Raw genomic sequence first — 21089 nt, 5'->3', positions numbered from 1 at the left:
AAGCGAAAAGCAGAGTTAAGCAATTGGATCACTTTGTCTGTCTGTCTGTCCACAGATGTCAGTCTTTGATTGAGGAACAACTAAATTTAAATTCAATTTTCTATTTTGAACACTGGAACAAAAATCGGAACATGAACTTGCAGTTTTGCAGTGCAGGCCGGTTGCCCGAGCCACAACCATGCACTTCGGTCCGATTAACATTTTTCAACGATTTCTGTGTCATTTCACGTTATATTTTCGAAATCCGGTTGATGCCACCCTGGCACTCTTGGGCAATTTGCGATATTCAAGATGGCTGCCGAGATGGCTGCTATTTGATGGAAATTTACAGAAATTGTGATCGCTTCACCATTAAATCACATAGAAATGTGCATTCAAACTCTAAATATATGTTCAAGTGGCCAAGGAATATGATAGGATAATCAAAATATTCTCCAAACAGTTTATGCATCATTACATCCTTCACTGCATCACAATCTTTGTCATCTGCTTCATTTGCAGGCTTGATCGTATGTTCGTTTTGGCACAGGTCATCGTCTGCTTCACACTTGCAGGAAGTTGTGCACGATAATCCAGCTGAAGAACAGCTTCAGTTATTTTTTTTGTCGACATGGTACATCAGAGCTGCAGCTGCAGATAATGTCCTTCATCAGTTCAGGGGGTCCAACAGTCCCACTCCCCCTTACGTGGAATGGGATTCCAGCAGAAATCTCCTAACCGTAACCACTCAAATTCACAACTGGTGTTTAATTCTGGTCATCAGCTGTGAGAACTTGAGTCATCTAGCCTATATTAGCCTGCAATACCGGCTTCACTGCCACAATCAGTGTTTGAATGTCACCCAGTGACAAGCATTCATGAATGGTGATAGCAAGGGGGGTATTGGATGTCCTTTACCGTGATAATGCTGAATCGGTACTGCAGAGAGTTCACTGAGCTTAATGTTTCTTGCCTACGTTTTCTGTCGTCTCTCGATCTCAGCAAGCGATTTCGACTTCATACTTGCATCAGTACCAGATGTTTCCTGTTGTTGTGTGAATTAAATTGTCATGGCATGGGTCTCTCGCTTGCCGTTGGGGGTGAAAAGGTTGAGATTGTAGTTGTCGAACCATCCACCTGCCAGAAGTCCACTTGAAGGCAACTAAATTGTGAAAGTCTGAGTACCAATACCTGTATGCTTGGAAACAGATTTTTCTGAAGTTCCACACCTCGTCATAGGTTATGGCAGATCCATACTTATGCAACAGTTCAACAGCCTCTTTCAATCCAAAGTGATGGTGGAATTTCACTGCTAATCCAAGGCTTGTCTGACTAAACCAATTGGCAATATGGTACTGTATTGACTGAGCTAAACTAAGCGATATCTTTGTAACTGCACCACCAGACACAAGCTTAGCTTTGAAAGATACTAATGTCTTTCTGGTCCCATCAATGGTAGATGAATATGTGAACCTGCTGATGTCATAATTCTTTTGAATTGGAATTGACTTGACTTCCAACCAGAGTTGCTCAGCCAAATGTTCAGCGACGTTGTCTTCATCCTCATCCATTACATTGGTATTTATGTGGAAAGGAACAGAGTGCCGAAAGCAAAGCAAACTTGCACAGCTGCTTATTTCCATGACAAGCAGATCATTGCCAAAGTGTGAGCTGAATTTTATCACCAACTGGCGATGTGAAAGAGTCGGCATGTCGTCCGTGTCCACAGATCCTCCCAGGTAAATTTGGTGAAGATCAACGGAGTTCCACACATGGGTGTGCTATTCATACATTGACTCAATAACTTTGGCAAGAGACAGATTCTCATTTGGAATGGATTGCGAGGCAGCAGCTGTATGACCTGCTATGCACTGCACTCACTGAAAGAAGCTTCATTGTACTCTTTATAATATTGTGCATCTGCCGCATGTAGATCCAAGGGGGCAGCTGAAATCCTGATACGAACATCTTCAGCCAACTTGTCAACCCATGCATCACATTGCTGGAGAATACGGTCCTTGATGGACGGCTGACCCAGTCGATTGGCAGTGATGCAGCGGCATACCACCTGCCATCATTGAGGATGTTTTGGTGATTGAGGCAAACATAATTGGCCACAGAAGATGCAATGCAATATTCCTTGAATTCAAAATTCCTGAGTTCGGACCTCAATTTTGGCACAGGTTGACGTGTTTCAGAATATTCACTTAGTCCTCGCTTTTTCCGATACTGAGCAAAATGTTGAGCCAATGTGTATGATTAAACACAAGACCTGTGACAGTTGACAGTCAACTCTGGATTTTCTTGCAGTTGTACTTCAAACTCCGAGGGCAAACTGTCATTTCGTTGCTTTCTGGCAGCAATGATCGTTTGGATTATTTTTGGCCCAGAGGTTGAGAGTGCTTTGTCCATCTTCCTACACTTGAAAATGCAGCTGGCCATATTTGTCTACTACCACAATCACCTGGAAACACAAACACAAAATTTCTGTCAGAAAAAAGCACATTTTGAGCTGTTACAACAGTGAAAATATCACAATTTCTGTATTTTTCCATCAAATAGCAGCCATCTTGAACATCTCAAATTGCCCAAGGGTGCCAGGGTGACATCAATAGGATTTTGAAAATATCGGGTGAAAAGAGAAATAAACCGTCTCTTTTGACCCTATATTTAGCAATGCTTAGGATCACCCAAGCGGCTTGGGATTTTTTTTTTCACGCATGCGGCTTGGGATCCAAAAGGTCCTGAGTTCAAGCCTTGTTGGCCGCTTGAATTAATACACACCAGGAGGTTGACTCAGCCTGTCATCCTTCCGAGGTCGGCGAAGTGAGTACCAGTGTACTCGGCCCGGTGTATGCCCCGGTTAGAAGAGGTGTACCATATCCCTGTGTCATAAGAGGCAGTGATTACTCCATCTACACCTCACTATCCGAAAACATGGACCATCTTCTATCTTCTCATCCAAACTCTCTTCCTCTTATGTGGTGACTTCAGTTGTCATCACGCCAGTTGGCTAGGTGTGGGTACCTCTCTCACCTGCCATGGCACCTCAGCAAAAGCTTTCTGCGACTCATTGGGACTGACTCAATCGGTCAACTTCCTGACCCGGATCTCAACCAATGGTACTCCATCTCTTCTGGATCTGATTTTGACAAATTTCCCTGACAATATCTGCTGCTCTTCCTTCGCTCCAATTGGTTCTTCTGACCACGTCCTTGTTAAAGTGGACATCTCTTTGGCTGTTATCAGAGAGCCACCTCACCGCCGTCGAGTCTGGCATTTCACTCAAGCCGACTGGCAGGGTCTCCGAGCAGCCATCAAACTTACAGACTGTTCTCCTCTCGCTACTTTCTCCAACATAAACTCATCCTGGGAATTCTTTCAAAGAAACTTGCTCTCCCTCATGCACAGATTTATCCCCTCTCATGTTCAGTTGTCTTACCCTTCCTCCCGCCCTTGGTTTACTGAAGCTTGTGGCGAGGCAGTTGTCCTGAAACAACTTGCCTTTGCCTCATGGAAAGCAAACCCAACTGAGGGCAATCTCAGTTCTTTCCACAAAGCTCAGAACAAGTGTGTATCTACCCTCAGGAGAGCCAGAAAACAACATCTTTCTCATCTCAAGTCTGAACTCTCAAACCTCTCTCCCTCCTCAAAATCCTGGTGGCGTTTAATCAAATCTGTTTCTGGTGTATGTTCCCCTTCCATCCCCTCCCATACCTCAAATGGCCGCACTGCTGATTCCACACGTGATAAAGCTGAATGTCTAAATCTTGTGTCCCAAACCCATCACTTTCTCTACCCACTTTACCCAGTCGCGCCCAACTGTCCCTGGACTCTGTGTCCTTTTCTCCTGACAAGGTGGAGAGCTTGCTTTCAAACCTCGAGTCAGATTCTGCAACCGGTCCAGACGGCATCAGCCCACGTGTCCTCAAAGCCTGCTCTTCTGCTCTTGCTCACCCTCTCTCTGTTATATTCACCCTCTCATTTGCCCAAGGTCATCTGCCATCTGCTTGGAAATCTGCTAACATCACTGCCCTGCATAAAAAAGGTGCAAAAACGGATCCCTGTAACTACAGACCAATCAGCCTTCTCCCAATCATCAGCAAAGTTATGGAATCCATCATCGCTTCAGATATGAAATCCTTCCTCTTCTCCAATGGCTTGATTTTCAATCATCAATTTGGTTTCAGACAAGGTCACTCTACCCTGGATATGCTGCTTCTGCTCTCCCATCAATGGATGGAGGTCCTCAATGCCAGACAGGAAATCTGAGCCGTATCCCTGGACATATCACGTGCTTTTGACACAGTCTGGCACCCTGCCCTACTCACCAAACTCTCTTTCCATGGTATTCAAGGCCATCTCCACTCATGGCTCGCAGACTTCCTCTCCTATCGCAGTCAACGTGTGGCCCTAAATGGAGTTCTTTCATCCCCTCTTCCTGTGCAGGCTGGAGTTCCTCAAGGTAGCGTTCTGGGCCATGTTCTTTTTCTGGTTTTCATCAATGATCTCTCCGACTCTGGAAAATCCTCTATTTCTCTTTGCCGACGACTCCACCCTCTGCCGTACCATCTGTCATCCCTCAGACCGGCAAGCAGCAGCTTCTTCGCTCACTGCTGATCTGGATAAAATCACAAACTGGTCCAACACGTGGAACATGTCTTTCAATCCAGACAAATCTCACACTCTCACTATGTCTCTTCCAAAGGACCGTTTAGAAAACCCCCCATCCACTTTCTCAACAATCCTCTGGAAGAAGTCTTTTCTTTCAAGCTTCTGGGTCTCACTATCTGCCATGACCTTTCCTGGGAAAGTCACATTTCAAACCTCGCCTCAAAAGCCAGTCGCCGACTGGGAATCCTCCGTCGTGCAAAGTCCTTTCTTGGCTCTCTTGAGCTCCTGACCACTTACAAAGCTTTTGTCCATAGTCTGATGGAGTACTGCTCTCCCCTCTGGGCTGGTGCTCCTGCCTCCCACCTTTCTCGGCTTCACGCTGTCGAAACCAGGGCATTTAAGATCATCGGCATCTCCCGCAATGAAGCTGAGTCTTTGGGCCTCTCACTCAATCACCGCAGGTTGGTCGGTGGTCTTTCAGTCTTCTACCGACTCCTCTCCAGCCTTGCCCCCCCTGCTCTCTCTGTGATTTGTCCCAACCACATTGCCACAGGGCGCTCAAGGTCCGCCAACAATCCCCTTCTGGTAAAACTACCAAAATCACGAATCGCTGCTCATCTTCACTCTTTCATTCCTCTTTTTTTCCCGCCTTTGGAATAAACTTCCTCACTCTATTCTTTCCCATTCTTCCCTCCAGGCTTTCGAAACAGCTGTTCACCACCACCTATTATCTTCCCCCATCCAAATCCTCGATCTTTTTTACCCCCGATAATCCACCCAAGCCCACTTCCTTCAATTCTCCTGCTTTCCTTCCTGAAAGTCCCTGTAATGTCCATCTTCTATTCGCCATGTTCCCCGTCCCATCCCCATCCCTCTCCCTTCCACAGTTCACCTAATGTGTCTGTTCCCCACTTTTTTGTCCCTTCCACTCCCGCCCCTCTTGTCTCATGCCTCCTTGCTGTGTGAGTTGTGTGTTAGCTCTCATACGAGCCTCGACCAAGGTATACAAAAAAAAAAAGAGGCGACCAGGGTTGTGTCAGGAAGGGCATCCAGCGTAAAAACCTAGGCCAAATCATTATGCGGATCATAAAGGATGATCCGCTGTGGTGACCCCTAATGGGAGCAGCTGAAAGAATAAGAAGATTTAGCAATGCTTAGCTTTACAGAAATTGTGAGTCGGACTCACGGATAGTGAGTCCGACCGAAGTGCATGGTTGGTCATGTAAATGCATTACGTGGCAACTGGACTAGTCAATTTGCTCTAAATTCAGCAACTTGTGTGGAATCTTGTCCCAAGTGCGTATGCACACAGAAGAGTAAGGTAGTTTTTTTTTTAGTCTGTCTGGCTGGCTGCCAGTCAACCAAAATTCAAAATAATTTCAAACAGGAAACTTTTTAAGGACATCATGGACACAAACAACAGGCATAAATAACAAATAGAATGTATTAAATAAGGTGGTGTAAAAGACGGTGCATCAACGACGGTAAACATCTGAATTATTTTTTTCCCTACAGCCTTTGAAACCTTTATTTTATTTAAATTTAATTATATACGTACTTGAACACTGTAGAATACAAATCACCTTCTTGTCACTTCCAAAAACATCCAGTTTAGCAGGACTGTACTTGGACAAATTATTATGCCATCTCGACCAATTAAATTTGCTGCTCCTGCTCTCAGCACTGGGGAATATAGAGATTCAAACAAAATGGAGACTCATAGGAAGCGTAGATCGTGCTTGGAAATGCAAACCCAGAGTTCAAAAGACCATTGCCGCGTTCTTTTTCTCAATACTATGTGGGGTAAGGTGTTCCATAAACTCTGTCTCTCTGTTTGACTGTGAGCAGGATTTCACCCAAAGTTAAGAATGGATTTGGATGAAACTTGGTGGACAAGTTGGGTGTGTGACAAGGACGGATTGATTCGATTCTGATGAAGATCCGGATCCGGATCCAGAGCCAGATCCTATAATTTTTAAGCGTTTCTTCCTTCGCCTTCACCTTTGCAACTTCATGTCGGAATGAAAGGAAGAGCCATCACTCGTGGCCAAGAGTCAGAACTATTCATTGTTCAAGTTGGCATGAAGCAAGACTGTGTCAACCCCAATCTTGTTCAACCTGTTTCTAGTTGCTGTTACTCTTCTGTTACATCAAAAAAGCAACATCAAACATGCAATCCAGATTGAGTGCCGTCTCGGTGGCAATCTATTCAACCTGAAAAGACTTCAAGCGACCTCCAAGACTAGTACAGAACACACCTTCGAGTTGCAGTGCACAGATGACTGTGCAATCGTCGCCAACACGGAGGCAAATTTACACTCAGCATCGGACGTCATCGCTTCAGTGTACACGGTTCTCGGATTAATCATCACCACGACCACCAAGCATAAGTGAACCATTAAATATCACGGGGCTGGCATTCCTGAAATGTGCCGTTGAAGTCATTTCTTAAACTTCATGGGAAAAATGGGGATCGGTTCCTAGAGTGACACACAATCTAGAGGTTGGTGAGCGGCAGCCAAAAATACACACATTGGAATTGATACAAGCATCTAAAATAAATATAAAACATGTAACCTTTTAATAAAGATGTAAAATATATATATATATATATATATATATATATATATATATATATACACACACACACAAGACTTTTACCTTTTAAATGTGGAAACATTACAGTCCTGCTTTGACAGGAAGTTGCTGGATGGTACCCTCTTCCAAAATAATCCCATCTTGTCGATGTTGAAGACCTGCTCTGACCTAAATCCCTTCTCAATCAGTTTCTTGAGTTACGGCGGGTGTGGAGGACGAATCTTCCTCCAAGATGCCTCATGGAAAATCTTTGTAGATGTGCAATGCTTTCTCCTGTGTCACTGATCCTCTCAAAGGCACATTTATCATCTGCGTTTGGTCCTCGATCCAAACATGAAGGGCTTTTTCCATCCTTTCAAGATTCAGATCATGGGACCAGAATGGCACTTTTGGTGGAGCACCTTAAACACCCACATGGATGCAAACAATGACTCGCAACTCAGCTCAAAAAGCATGAATCGTCGCAATCATGCCCCTTGATAACTAAATAGGAATACAGAGAAATTGCCTACAATTGGTCAAAATTGCGAAAGTGAAAACCATGAGATTTACTTCCACCATCAAAGATGGATGGATGTTATGTTTTTACCCCTCTCTGTTTGTCCATTTTTCTGTCTGTGAGCAGGATATCTCAAAAAGTTGTTGATTGATTCAGATGAAACTTGATAGACAGGTTGAGTGTGCGACAAGGACCAATAAATTCGATTTTGGTGAAGATCCGAATCGAAGATCCGCATATGAGAATTTTTTAGTTTCTAATGTGATTCTTCAACAATGGGAGAGAGACAGAGACCGAGACAGAGATATAGGGCCAAAACGAGATATAACACGATATTTCAAAGCGTTGTGGACGAGTTATGACAAATGACAAATCAAGTGACAAGAACAAGCCGATTAGATTTTGGTTCAGGTCTGGATGCAGGTCCGGCCTATCAGTGGAACACAAACTGTAAACTGTTCAGCCTGGCGGAGGTATGCACTCTCCCGATTGCCGTTCTAGTTAATGGTTATTAGTTTTTAGCATTCAGGAAACTAGTAATTACCAGTTTCACAAGCAGGATCTACCAGATTCTTCCCATATTGTTGTGCCATTTCTCCCATTTTCACGCATAACAATACATCTTGTAAAATGAGGCATGTCCTTTGTTGGGCACTTTTATTGAGGACCGTTCTCTGTAGGAATGGTACTCATACCTTTCCCCGGACTGAAATATCTTGACATGCCTCTGAAATATTTTGGGTAGAGCTATCTTAGCCCTTACACGAGCTTCGACTTGGTATACAAAAAAAAAAAAACTATCATATCCCAAAACCCTATACAAAATTGGATGAGTTGCCAGATGCCTTGGGTAATTAACGGCACTAATTCCCTCAACAAATCAAAATAACAATTTGCACCATCAAATGATGTTGCTTCACCTTCTCTCAACACTAAATGCGAGTCAATGTGGTATTATACCAGCTAACTACTTTAATTATCCACACTTTAATGCAGATGTCATTTATAGACAATCGCAGTCATGCGTTGGCATGCGATTGTTCGTTGAAACCGTTCTTCAGAAGCATCCAAGGAAAACTTTGGGAAGTTGTAACGCTGATACGTAAAGCGATCTCCATTCCCGATGTTGAACGTGAATCCCGATTGGTTGTGCGAACCATCCGGATTCGTCAAACACAAATATTTTCCAGCACTTTTTCTCTGCCATTTCGATATTTCACACCTGAGCAGCTAAGTTGTCATGAGAAACAGGATGCAACTGGAGAATGCTCTATGAGTCATCAAAATTTGAGATCCTTACCTTTGGTGCACTGAAATGGCATCTCATTGATTTACCACTTGGGACAGGTAAGATTGACTGTTTTGTTTGGAGGTTTAGATAAAAGCGAAAAGTGCTGTGTTTGAAATTCTTACACTCTTGCTCAGTGAAGCTTTGTGGAGGTTTGAGTAAACTCAGATAATTAACGATCTTCATCCTGAAACTGTGTATGATGACTGTGAAATCGAATTGAGTAATTTTTTTCTTTCTTTGAATGCTCTTCACAGGTATGCCACGAGTCTTCTTGCCGGATTAACGGACAGAATTTATGAGGCATTCCTGGATCCTGTGAGCGTACTGGGATTTGTAAAGAGCATCCCTGCTCCTGTCGGCTGCTTTGACATTTTGGCCACCTGCCTGGTGTGCTTGGGTCTTAGCCAGTGATGCTAAGAGACGGAGCAGCCTGATGGGGAGGAAAAAATCAAAACCATCCAGCTGAAGAGAATGCGGATTTACTTGTGAGCTTGCTTGCCCTTTGGAAAAAGAAAAAAAACAAAGAAGAAAAAAAAAACCACCTCTTTTGAAGCTTGCAGCATCACCCTTGCTTCATTTATCCTTGCTGTTGTCGAGCGAGGTTCTTACAGAGTTAAAGGCAGAATATTAATGGTTTGCTGTGACTACGTACCAAACCTGGGAAAAAAAATTGCTTTTGACCTGGCCGACTCCAGAATAATTTTATTGGGCCAGCAAACCCTGTTTGAAAATTGTGACGAATGTTGATGCCATGCCCTTGGACAGGGTGCCACCACTTCGTGAAGACACTCTTCGGGTCGTGGATGACATGAATCTTCTTTACATTCGACAGCTGGCCAACAGGTTGCAGGTAAGGCAGTCCACTGGTTAGATGTATCGCTGTTGGTACTTTCCAACAGGACGGTGTGGACATAGCATACTTCCTCTTTGAGCCCTCTGGTCTGGGTTTGATTCCCGTCCTGAATATAAACTGTCGGATTTATGCTTCACACGCATGGCGTTGCATCACAAAGTGTGCCGTCCCTCAGATGGACGTTAAGCTGGGTTGTCTGTCTAGTAGCATTGATTGCTGGTGTACATTAAATATACCATGCTGTCTTTCACGAAGAGTAGGGGAGTGATCACCAGCACCCAGATAAAGTTCCAAATTTCTGCTCCAATGGTGCAGGGGCACTGCCTCAGCAAACTCAGCCATGCCTTGATAACAATGCAACTACATGCAAACATTCCTATTGGTGTCCACTTCCAAGAAGCATTTGCTAAAGATGGATGTTTTTTTTTTTTGTAATGCTATTTACATGATGATCATAAGCCTCTTTGTAAAGAGAGCATGACAGCTTGGTGTGTGTGTGTGTGTGTGTGTGTGTGTGTGTGTGTGTGTGTGTGTGTGTGTGTGTGTGTGTGTGTGTGTGTGTGTCTGTGTGTGTGTGTGTGTGTGTGCGTGCGCGTGCACGGTGGGGGGAGGGAGGGTGAATTTGAATGACTGCAGTTTCCAGATCAGGAAACCTTTTCGTATGACTCACCATGACTTGATTGTGCCGACATCAAAGGAGGAATAGTGCTGGAGATCAGGGGACAGATGTTTGGAAGTTGACCATCACAGATGAACAACTTACACAGTTAATGAATTACAGGGAAAGGCTATTTAGCACATCTAGCCTGTGTTCTGTCCCAAACAGTGCTCTTTAACCTGTGTGGAATGTGGTGTTTCGGGGGAGTGGGTGAAATAGCACGTGGGAGGGTCGGGGATGGGTGGGGAAAAGATGGGAAGAATAAAGGGAAAGTAGCATGCAATGGCCTGTATGCCGGCTTATTATCAACAAAAAAAGCTTCTACAAAATGCTTTGCCTTTTTTCAGGTAGGGTGGGATCTTCAACATGCAATGTGAGTCCTGCAAATGTGACAGTAATTAGAGGAGTGTAAACTCAGCAAGTCAAAATGCACCAGATTTTTCAAAGGATAATAAGTGTAGGTGATGAACGAGCCTGTGTAAAAGGCCATTGGGTCTTGCATCTTCATGATGAGATCAACCGACGACGTAGGTATAACATGTGAATGTTTATGAGCACTTGCACTTCTGATTGATTGTTGCTTGTGCTGTGGTGCTCAGGTAAAGCTACCTGCTCACAAGAGGCAGTTCAGTAAGAGTATCAGCTTGAAAATGAGACAAGTTGTTTCCTTTTGCAATCTTCGTCCTCTAACCTTGGCCTTCCAGGAATGCCTTTCTTATCGTAGAACAGCTGAACCCTTACTTTTGTAACTGTTTGATCTTACACCCTGCTGAAACAGTTGTTCCATGGAGAAGATCTTCGCCTCGGAAATTGCTCCCTCCCCTCCCCTGGGCTGCAAGCATTGCTTCCACTTTCATGAACAGTTACATTTGGTATCATCCCACCGACTCAGATTGGTAAGATGATACTGATTGCAACCTTTCAGTGAATGACTAACCTTGTGTCCTGATGGGCCACGCTCAAATTTTCTGAGAATCTTTGAGCCGTGAGAGATTAAGGCCTTTGGTGACGGCCTGGTATTTGGAGGTGTTGAGACTGATAAGAAGTTCTAAGAGTGAAAGAAAGAAAATGAGGTTCCTTGGGAGACAAAAATTGCTTTGCTCTCATTTTTTTTTCCCCAGCTTACGAGGTTTCTTCCGCACTGGCATCTATCATCCTCGAGGAGATTAGGAGCTGTGCACAGAGTATGTGACTATTTTTAGCAGTTTTTTTGACACCCTCACTCTCCCCGTGATACTCAGTGACGCTATACCTGACCCCCACTCTCAAAAAATTAATGACTCTGTGAATGAGAGCAATGCCAGCTTTTTAAAATTTCAATCCACTTCGATTCTGCAAGTGTTCTTTTTACCGGTGGCATCCGACAGCTCACTCGTTGAGATGGTGTTGCTCTTCAGCTCCCTCCAAAATTTACAAACTCCGAGTAGAACTTCCTGTTTTCTCCTTTTTTGGAAATGCCTTTTCATTGCTCCAAATTAATTACTTAAACAGTACCTCTGACATTTTTGGATGAATTCAACTGAAAGTAAGGTCATTCTAAATCGACATGTTCTGTTCTGGTGAAGGGAAATCCAAGATGGCTGTGGCCATGAAGATGAAAGATGGTGTCATGTGACACCTTCCTTTCCCCACTGACCGCTCTACCGCCTGGCCGACACTCTGTGACGCCCCAGGAAACAACCCCCAAAGCATCACCTATTTTGTGTACTACCCCTTAAATATTAATATGCAGAATTATCGCAACTCTGTCTTATTTTTCTCTCGGGGTTAATTTCCAAAAATCCTATAGCCTCCAAAATGTGAAACTTTGCCTCGAGCTTATCCAGAAAGGGTCACCATGTAATTTCGTATTTATCGTGCTTGATGGAATAATGTGAGTTCCCTTTCAATGATCTTCAACGCAGGATGTCATTAGGCCCATCAATCCTGTGCAATGGCTGTTTGTCCATGCTCCATCCTTCTAAATGCTGAGCTTCAAGCAAGGAAGCAGCACGTACCATTGCCAACGTCTTTGGAATGAGTCGGGCGGGGTTCGAACAACCGAGCTCCCAGACTCAGAGTGGATGCTCTAACAATTACATCACTGAGTCTGGTTTAAGTGCTTTCCATTATTATTGATGATCCTAAAATCATGGTATCCGAAATTAGATTGTGTTGTTGTTCTGCCAAAGCAGTGTCGTTCATACAGAAGGCAGAAACGAAATGGGAAATTTTTTTTTGGGTGGGGGGGAGGAATTTCTCATTCGTTTGCTGTGTTGTCTGACCGTGGGCTCGCCCAGAGCCCGATAAACCGTTGTTGTTCTCTGGGGCCTGTCCGACGTGAGATAGGCCATGATGTATCCTGCATCCGGTTGATAAGCTCGATCCCAGTGGATGCTGAAACGATTGTGATCTGAGCATTGATGACTGTCCTCGTACATCTGTGCAGACAATGAGATTTCCAAGGAAAAACGTTTGCATATACATATAGGCAAACATCCATAGGATGCTAGCACAAGTTGGCAGACAAAGCCTTGTGTTGAATTTTGCATTGTGCACTGCAAGACCTGTCATTCTCAGAAGTATGGGTGCCATTTGTCCTCACAATATGGATGCGCTCCTGAGATATTTTCGCTCAAAATTTAATACTCCTTGTTCAAAATGGCACCTTCGATGCTGTACGGATAACAAGGCCCGGTCCCTTTTGTATGTGCCATGTGGTCTAAGCAAATGGATCCATTTATATGTGCAAAACAGGCCATGAAACACCCTCCAGGGTTTCATCTTTCTCTCCTTAACAAACTGCATGCCTTGTGTAACACTACCTCCAAATTTTTGATTGTCTCGCCAAGTCGTTCATCCGGCTTTCCCTTTCCACTGCTCATTATAAGTGTGCATATAATTGGCAGTCGTTTTGGATGAATATTATTTTCGGTGAGCATGAGCACATTGCAAGAATAAAGGGTGTTTTGCAATGTTTTCTTGTGCTTGTTTAAATGCAATCGTGATGCTTCCAGCGGCAAGCCCTGCCTGCACGGAGATTGCCGTGTTAGACTTAAGTTGATTTGACAGGTGGACGTGAACTTGCTTAGGTACACGGTGTGTGTCGTGGCAGGAACGTGCATTGCATGACCGTATGGAGCGGGAATTGCGTGTGTGCGAGGCTGCGCGGCGGCTCTTGGCTGCTTGTACGCAGCCCCGACAGGCACTGGACGCTGCCCGTAGCCTGTTGGTCGCACAGGTTGGTGCTCGTTCTGCCATGGCGGAACTCCAACGACATGCTGCACGCAGGTAAGTAGCAGGTGAAGCAGAAAACACACATTTTATGAAGGACTGTGAGTGTAATAATGCTTTAGATGCAAGAGTGAATGTAATTTTGGAGATTCATGTGTGTGTGTGATGTATGTATGTATACATATATGTGTGTGTGTGTGTGGACACACACATATATACACACACACACACACACACACACACACACACACACACACGCACACACACACACACACACACACACACACACACACACACACACACACACACGCACACACACAACAGAAGTAAATCGACACCATGATTTTAAAAGAATATATTTATTGAACATTTGAAGAACATTTGATCCATTTTGATACGTACACGAGTATTTTGTAGACTTGCCATTTGCAGATTTCAATGCTTTTACTCTTTCAGGCATAGAACTAACGAGTTCTGAAATTTTCTCTTGTGGGATTTCTGCCCAGGCTTCACACAAACGGGTTAGGATTTCTGCCCGTGATGTTGGTTTCCTGGAATTTTTTTCCGCATAGCTCGATCCAATCTGGTCCCGAGGTGTTCAATGGGATTCATGTCAGGAAACTGACTTGGCCATGGAAGCCGCTTGATCCCATTTCTGTCCTGCCATTGTTTGGTCTTTTTTCAGTGTGGCATGGAGCTCCATCTTCCTTGAACAGAGTGTTGTTTTTGACCATCTGACCAGTGGAGAATATGGGGAGAAGTCCATCCTCAAGGATAGAAATGTGTATTGTAGAGTTGATGTTGCCAACACACTCCACAAGCTCTGACCGACCAGTGTTCACTGAAAAACCACCGTGTTTGACAGTTGGCTGTTATCGGTTCAAAGAGAACTCTTGACTGGGAAGTCTCCAGGCCCATACACACCCACTGTCAGAAAATTGAGTAAATTGGGACTCATCTGAAAAAATTACAGTCTGCCAAAACTCCAAGGGTCTGGTGGCCATCTCGTCAGCTCACTTCTTTCTCCTTTGAATGTTGGCTGGTCAAAGAAGAGGTTTTGGGCGAACGCCCCACCTGGGCGTAGTCGATTAGGTGAGAGCTGATTGGCTATTCCCACCATTCACAGGTGAGAGATGTGGGTGTATATATATATATATATATATATATATATATATATATATATATATATATATATATATATATATATATATATATATATATATATATATATATATATATCAGCTTTATTTGATTTAATAAGTGCATTAACTCACTTTTTGCCCTTGCGGCTTTTTAATACTTTTTTGTTTCAGAGGACCTGACCACTCGAATGGAATTTTATGGATGGGAGAATGTCAATTAAACGTTCAAATAGCAATTATTTATTCATTTGTCAAATTATTATTTTATTTGCATGTAATTGCATGCCAAGGGACTGCATAATTTGACTCCATCCTATTTTGATCAAATACGACGCTGAATGGGGTCATTAACGATTGTATGCAGAAATGTAATAATGTGCTAATTGATCTTCTTCTGTCGATGGAGGTCATTTAATATTTTATTAATTTACCTTGTCACCTCCCTTGGTGATTTGCTATGACTTCAAACAGCAATAACTTTGCATCATCTTCAGCCAGAAGGGCAAATTGTATAATATATAAAAGATTCCCGTCTCAACCCCCCCTCCCCCCCACCCCAACCACCCAGCAATATATTTCATATTTTTTTGAATAATAATTTTTATTTGGTAAAAATCTGACTAATGATTTGAGGAGCAAAGAAGCCTTCACAGTTTAATGTCAGTTTTTGTTGGTGTTCTTTTAGCATGGTTGGCAGCATCACCTCGACCTTGCTGTATGCACATTCACCTCTGAGCTTCCTAGCCTGGGTTCGAATCCTGACCAAGCTATAAACTGTCCTCCTGGTATTTCGCATGAACGGCGATACATCAATATGTGTGCCATCCCTCAGATGGACGTTAAACTGGGCGTCCCATCTACCAGCATTATTTGGGAGATGTTAAAGATCCCACGGTGCCCTTCACAAAGAATAGGTGAGCTATCACAGACACTGAACAAATTCCAAAATTTCTCCACTCTCAGTCAAGTATCCTTTGTTGGAATGGTGACCCATCCAGGATTGTAACCCGACCCAAGAAAATGGTTTGGCAGCGTCTACGCTCTGTCTGGAGTTCACCATCCATGATGATGATGATGCTGTTCTTTCAGTTTACCTCTTAATTTGTGTGTTTTCTGGCTTGGAAAGTAAAAAGAAAAGTTGACTAATCTGATGAAGTTTAAGCTCACTGGAAGAAATTGGCCTTTCTGCATAGCGAGATCTCTCAAACCAGCAGGTCAAACAAAATGACCACATGAGGTCTTACTCCACATTGTTTTTGGTAGGAATCTTCTTGTTGGCCACATTGTCTTATTGACCTTATTCTGGTGTTTACCACATTGCTAAGCCTCGTGTTGGCTTAACGGTTAAGGTGGCTGGCTTCAGATCTTAAAAGATCTTGAGTTGAGCCCCTTTTGTGCCGTTAAATAACACCAAGGTCAGCAAAATGAGTACCAGCGTACTGGTAACAGCAGGCACTGCATCAGTGGCACAGCCACACTCCCAGCAATGATACAACCAGCAGCCGCAGTCAGTTTACGAAATAATAATCATATTAAACCACGTTGCTGCTTGGATTATTATTACTCTTCTTATTGTTATTGGTGTTGTATTTTCCGATTATGTAGGATTGACCTGTTAGTGTTCCTGTCTGAACCCTTGGCTCATGATGGTGGGAAACCCAAGTTCAAAGCCCATTTATCATCTGCATGTCCCTTTTCTACTCATGTCCTTGTAGTTCATGCACAAATACACTGATCTCTCTGATTGTCTGGTTTTAATCATGTGCAGAGAAGACAATCAGTCAAAATTATTCTGGTTCCTTAATGGACACTATTATCCCACATCGTGGGGTCAGCCAGGGGAAGCTTAGCCAAAGTCTTCACGAATCGGCTGGCCAGGCCTGACGTTCGAGTAGTTAATGCAGGAATTTGTAATTTGTTCATGGTGCCAGCAATACATCGCCGACTCTTTGCGAAGGACACCGTGGGATCTTTAGCATCCACCAACGAATGCCGACAGACGGGACACCCATTTAACATCCATCCGAGGGACGGCACACACATTGATGAATCACCCTGCCTGAATTGAGCCCAGGCGAGACAGCTGAGAGGCGGGTGTGCATTCCTGTAGGCCATCCTGCCAGCACAATCAGTCCAAATGTTATTTTAAAAAGATAAAATGTTAAAACATTTCTAAATAAGCATCTGATTTCTGATGGGGAAAAAAGCTTCTGGGTGTCAACAGTTCAACCTTCACTTGGTTATGCCCGCCAAATATTGTTTTCTATCATCGCTAACCTTGCCCCTCCATCCTCAAGTTGATTCCAGTTTCAAGACATTTTCTTCCGCATTATATACTCTGATTGAATCTTCTTGGGATTTCCAAGTATCTGTACTTTCTCCATCTCAAAAATGATCCGTGTTGGTTTCCCCTTTCCTCCAGCACTGTTGAATTATGGATATCAATTTTTCTTTGTCAGTTTCACTGAGCTGGATACTGGCTGCTTCGAGAAGTCGGGTCTGGGTCTGGATGATTTGTGATTGTCTGCCCTCTTTGATATCGTTTCCCATGTTCTCTACCGCACATAGACTAGATTACCAAAAGTATTAAGACAGGAAGGAAATTCGGAAGGTTATTAATCAACAAGCATTTATTTGATTTCAAGTGGGGTTTCGCTGTCATTAACTCTTTACATACATTCAAACGGAGCATGCGCTTTTCACAGCGCGTCCCTGTGTTCATTTTCCGCCGGTACACCAAGGGCTTCCATCTGGCCATACCCCAGGCAGATGCCTGGCCCATCCCCATATCTTAGGGATAGGACATTCCAGGCACCCACCTGAACCCGGTTAACCCGAGTTGGATGTTAACCCTCAGGTTAACCCGAGGAGACTGTCGACTAGTGGACGACACCTCAGCACCACCCTTCCACACACCACTTGGAGTGTTTTTGCTGAGTGAAATGTTTTTATGGTGGCCGGAGTGCAAATCCTTCCACCAACCTTCCAGGAAAGGTAGCCCACTGCAGGAGGACGCCCGCAGAAACAATGGTAAGAACGTCTACTCAAAGCTCAAATCATTACGTGTGTGTGCGTGCGTGCGTGCGTTTTATATTTTAGTTCCATTATAAGCCATAAAACACATCAACTACAAAACAATAACAAAAGCACAGAAGAAGCTAAATAGTGACATATCAGATGTTGATGGAGATCAGATGTAATAATCCACTATTCCTCTTTTAGCTCAAGTTTGAGTTCAGCGGAGATTTACATCGTCTACTGATAGTCCTCAAAAAGTGTTCCCAAACGTAATGTCCCAGAGTGCTTCAGTCGGGTTACCTAGGGCTCTGGGTTAACCACTGCACATATTTCCAATGTTGTCCTTTAAAGCAATTCCTCATTTAAAAAAACCGAGCAATACAACAATGTGCCCTGCTTTTGGCAAGACATCAAAGTCACAAGTGCAGCATTGTCCAAAATGCCACAAAAAGACACCTTTATTTAATTGAAGCACATGCTGCTTTTTCAGTTTTGGGAGAAATATGCAGATGCAGGTGTGTGAGCCTTCACAAAGTTAGGCAATCTGCCTTGTGGTAATGTAAGCTTCAAATTCTACCTCTTTTAATCATCTGTCATCTTAGATCACTGTCTTGTTTTCCTTCCGAGAAACTCTACTCTAGCAACTTTTATGAGCAACTTTTCCTTCCGAGAAACTCTGAGCAACTCAGTATTTCAAGCTGCTTCAAGTGTTTGGAATCCAGATACAAATGCTCAAAGAGATTGGAGGCCAGGTAAACAAACATGTCTGTTACTTCTTCGTACACCTTCCATGCCTGCCGTGCTGACAGTTTTCCCTTTCCCTTGAAGGCAGATGTGACAACACACCCACTGAATGTGTGAAACACTGCCAGAGCACATGACTTTTTCTCTCCCAAGCTTGGACAGATGGCATTTATGCTGCAAAATCTGTTATATTTGCTCATTCCAAAGGCTACCCAGATATCTGCCAAAGGCTGAGTCTCATAAAATTCACAAAATGTACCAACAAACATAGTTACAACATATGTGTCCACAGTTCGCACTTGGATTACCTTTCTTTCCTGCTCCAGAGCATGCAACATGTGGCCAACAATCCTTGCGTCAGCTTCCTCGTGATTGAAGTTTGACATTTGGATGTTTGAACCCATGGATACCACAGATGTAAACAGCTTTGGATGCAGGAAGATAAAATCTGCGACTTTTGATGTGAGATAGACAAAGAGTTCCTTCTTCTTGTCTTCAACATAGAGGAAGTTCATTGAGTTGCCTGGCAGTTTTGTTTGGGAAGACACCTTCCAGCATGTAAATTCCCACTTTTCCGTGGGTAGATTCTTTCAGACTGTCTGATCCATACGTAACCCACACAACATTCAACCATGCAGGAGATTGCAGCTACCACTCCAGGAAAGGAATAAGTACCCTATCTGCATACTCTTTGAAAGTGCTGACACCTGCAGTGGGAAGGTAATGAACAATGACAGCCCCATCCATGATTTTGCAGTCATATGTCACAGTTGCCCATTCTGCTCGACACACGACAGTAATTGAGACTTTGTTGTTGGTAAATTAAGCTTTCCAAAGATTGAAAGTGAGGGTGGATATGATTGCATCTCATGGAAAAAAAATTCCTCTCGAACTCCATTCAGGTTCTGCAGTGTACAGCATGCAGTGACTGACTGCTGAATAAACATGCTGGCCAAAGACTTCAACATTATCGAGGAGCTCTTTGATCTTCTTCCCTTCAGGTCAGGTCAGGTATGGGAGCATGCGCCAGAGCAGCACGTTGCTAGGTCCACTTTCCACTGGAACTCCAGGGGCTTCCGTCTGGCCATCCCCCAAGCAGATGCCTGGCCCATCCCCATCTCCTTGAGATGCTGATCAACCTGCTGCAACCAGGAGGCACGTGGTCGGCCCATGGCCTCCTCCACTCATGAGACTTCCTCGCTGAGAGAATCTGGTGAGCAGGATCAGCATCAGGAAAACTAGCCACATGTCCATATAAAGCCGCAGCTTATGCTCACTGACTGTGCAGGCAACAAATCTCATTTGAGTCTCTCTCAACAACCACTCATTGGACACAGTCTCACCAGCAATCGCCAAGGATTCTCCAAAGAGACCTGGTACCAGAAGATTTAAGTATCTGTCTCAGATCCTTGGTCAGAGTCCAAGTCTCACATCCATAGAGCAAGACTGGAAGCACCAAGGACCTGAAGACTCAGACTTTTGTCCTCCCTCACAAGTACCGGCAGCGCCAAACCCCATGATCCGGTGAATCCATGACTCCCCAGGCCTGACCAAGATGTCTCTTGACCTCTGACCCACAGCCAGCAGAGACATGAATATCACTGCCAAGGTAAGTGAATCTCTCTGTGACCTCAACATCCTCACCATAAACAGGTACAGACAGGATAGCAGCATCCAAGATGTATGTCATTGAAAGCCTGGATCTTAGTTTTGATCCAGGAAACCTGTAATCCCATCGGCTCCGACTCCTCATTCAGCACCGCGAGGCCCACAAAAGGATATCTAGAGGCTCCGCAAGGATGACTGCATCATCTGTGAAATCAAGATCAGAGATCTTGACATTCCCAAATGATGCACCACAGCTTGATCTCTCTGACATCCTCCCAAGAATTCAGTCCAGATAAGTGTGAAAAAGTGTGGGGCCAGTACATACCCCTGACGAACTGCAGTAACAATTGAAAAAAGTCAGAGATGGTACCAACACATCTCACAGCACTCTCAGTACCAGAGTGTAATTCACACATCAGATCAATCAGTTTTGGTGGCACCCCACGAAGACCAAGAATCCTCCAGAGGGCATCCCAATTCACTGAATCAAACGTTTTGTAGAGATCAACATAGGCTGCAAGCAGCCCCTGCCGAAACTCTTATTTGCATTCAGTGAGGACCCGAAGGGTAAGGATACAATCAATCGTTGACATCTTTGGTGTAAAGCCTGACTGCTCTGGATGCTGGTGCTCACGAAAATGGTGGCGAACCCTATCAATAATTATCCGAGCAAAGACCTTGCCTGGCACTGAGAGCAGCGTCACCCCTCGGTAGTTGTTGCAGTCTTGGCAATCACCCTTCCCTTTCCAGAGAGGGACAACAAGGCCCCTCTTCCAGTCAGTTGGGATGATGCCTGTGTTCCAGGTAGAGCACAGAACTGCATGCAACAACACGAGTGCAGCATTTCCACCAGCCTTGAGAAGTTCAGCATG

The 21089-nt window shown here is 44.1% G+C and overlaps 1 protein-coding gene across 14 annotated transcripts in view; it reads left to right on the top strand.

The window, feature by feature from the left end:
• Window positions 1-21089, top strand: part of LOC147015894 (rhotekin-like) — a 195535-nt gene that overhangs the window by 52778 nt on the left and 121668 nt on the right. For 9 of the 14 annotated variants that reach the window (XM_085848460.1, XM_085848459.1, XM_085848472.1 and 6 more), the window contains exons 2-4: window positions 9236-9831; window positions 11614-11676; window positions 13587-13762. In XM_085848460.1, the coding sequence (XP_085704586.1) occupies window positions 9733-9831; window positions 11614-11676; window positions 13587-13762 (338 nt within the window). In that variant the 5' untranslated portion in view covers window positions 9236-9732. Of the gene's footprint in view, window positions 1-9235; window positions 9832-11613; window positions 11677-13586; window positions 13763-21089 lie in introns of those variants that run through there. The other 5 variants (XM_085848466.1, XM_085848463.1, XM_085848468.1 and 2 more) reach the window with 2 other exon arrangements.

This window comes from Eptatretus burgeri, chromosome 12 (assembly GCF_056783735.1).
Source record: "Eptatretus burgeri isolate ZD-2024b chromosome 12, Ebu_testis_v1, whole genome shotgun sequence".
NCBI lineage: Eukaryota > Metazoa > Chordata > Myxini > Myxiniformes > Myxinidae > Eptatretus > Eptatretus burgeri.
The sequence above is the reverse complement of the archived record's forward strand: the minus strand, read 5'-3'. Positions and strand labels throughout refer to the sequence as shown.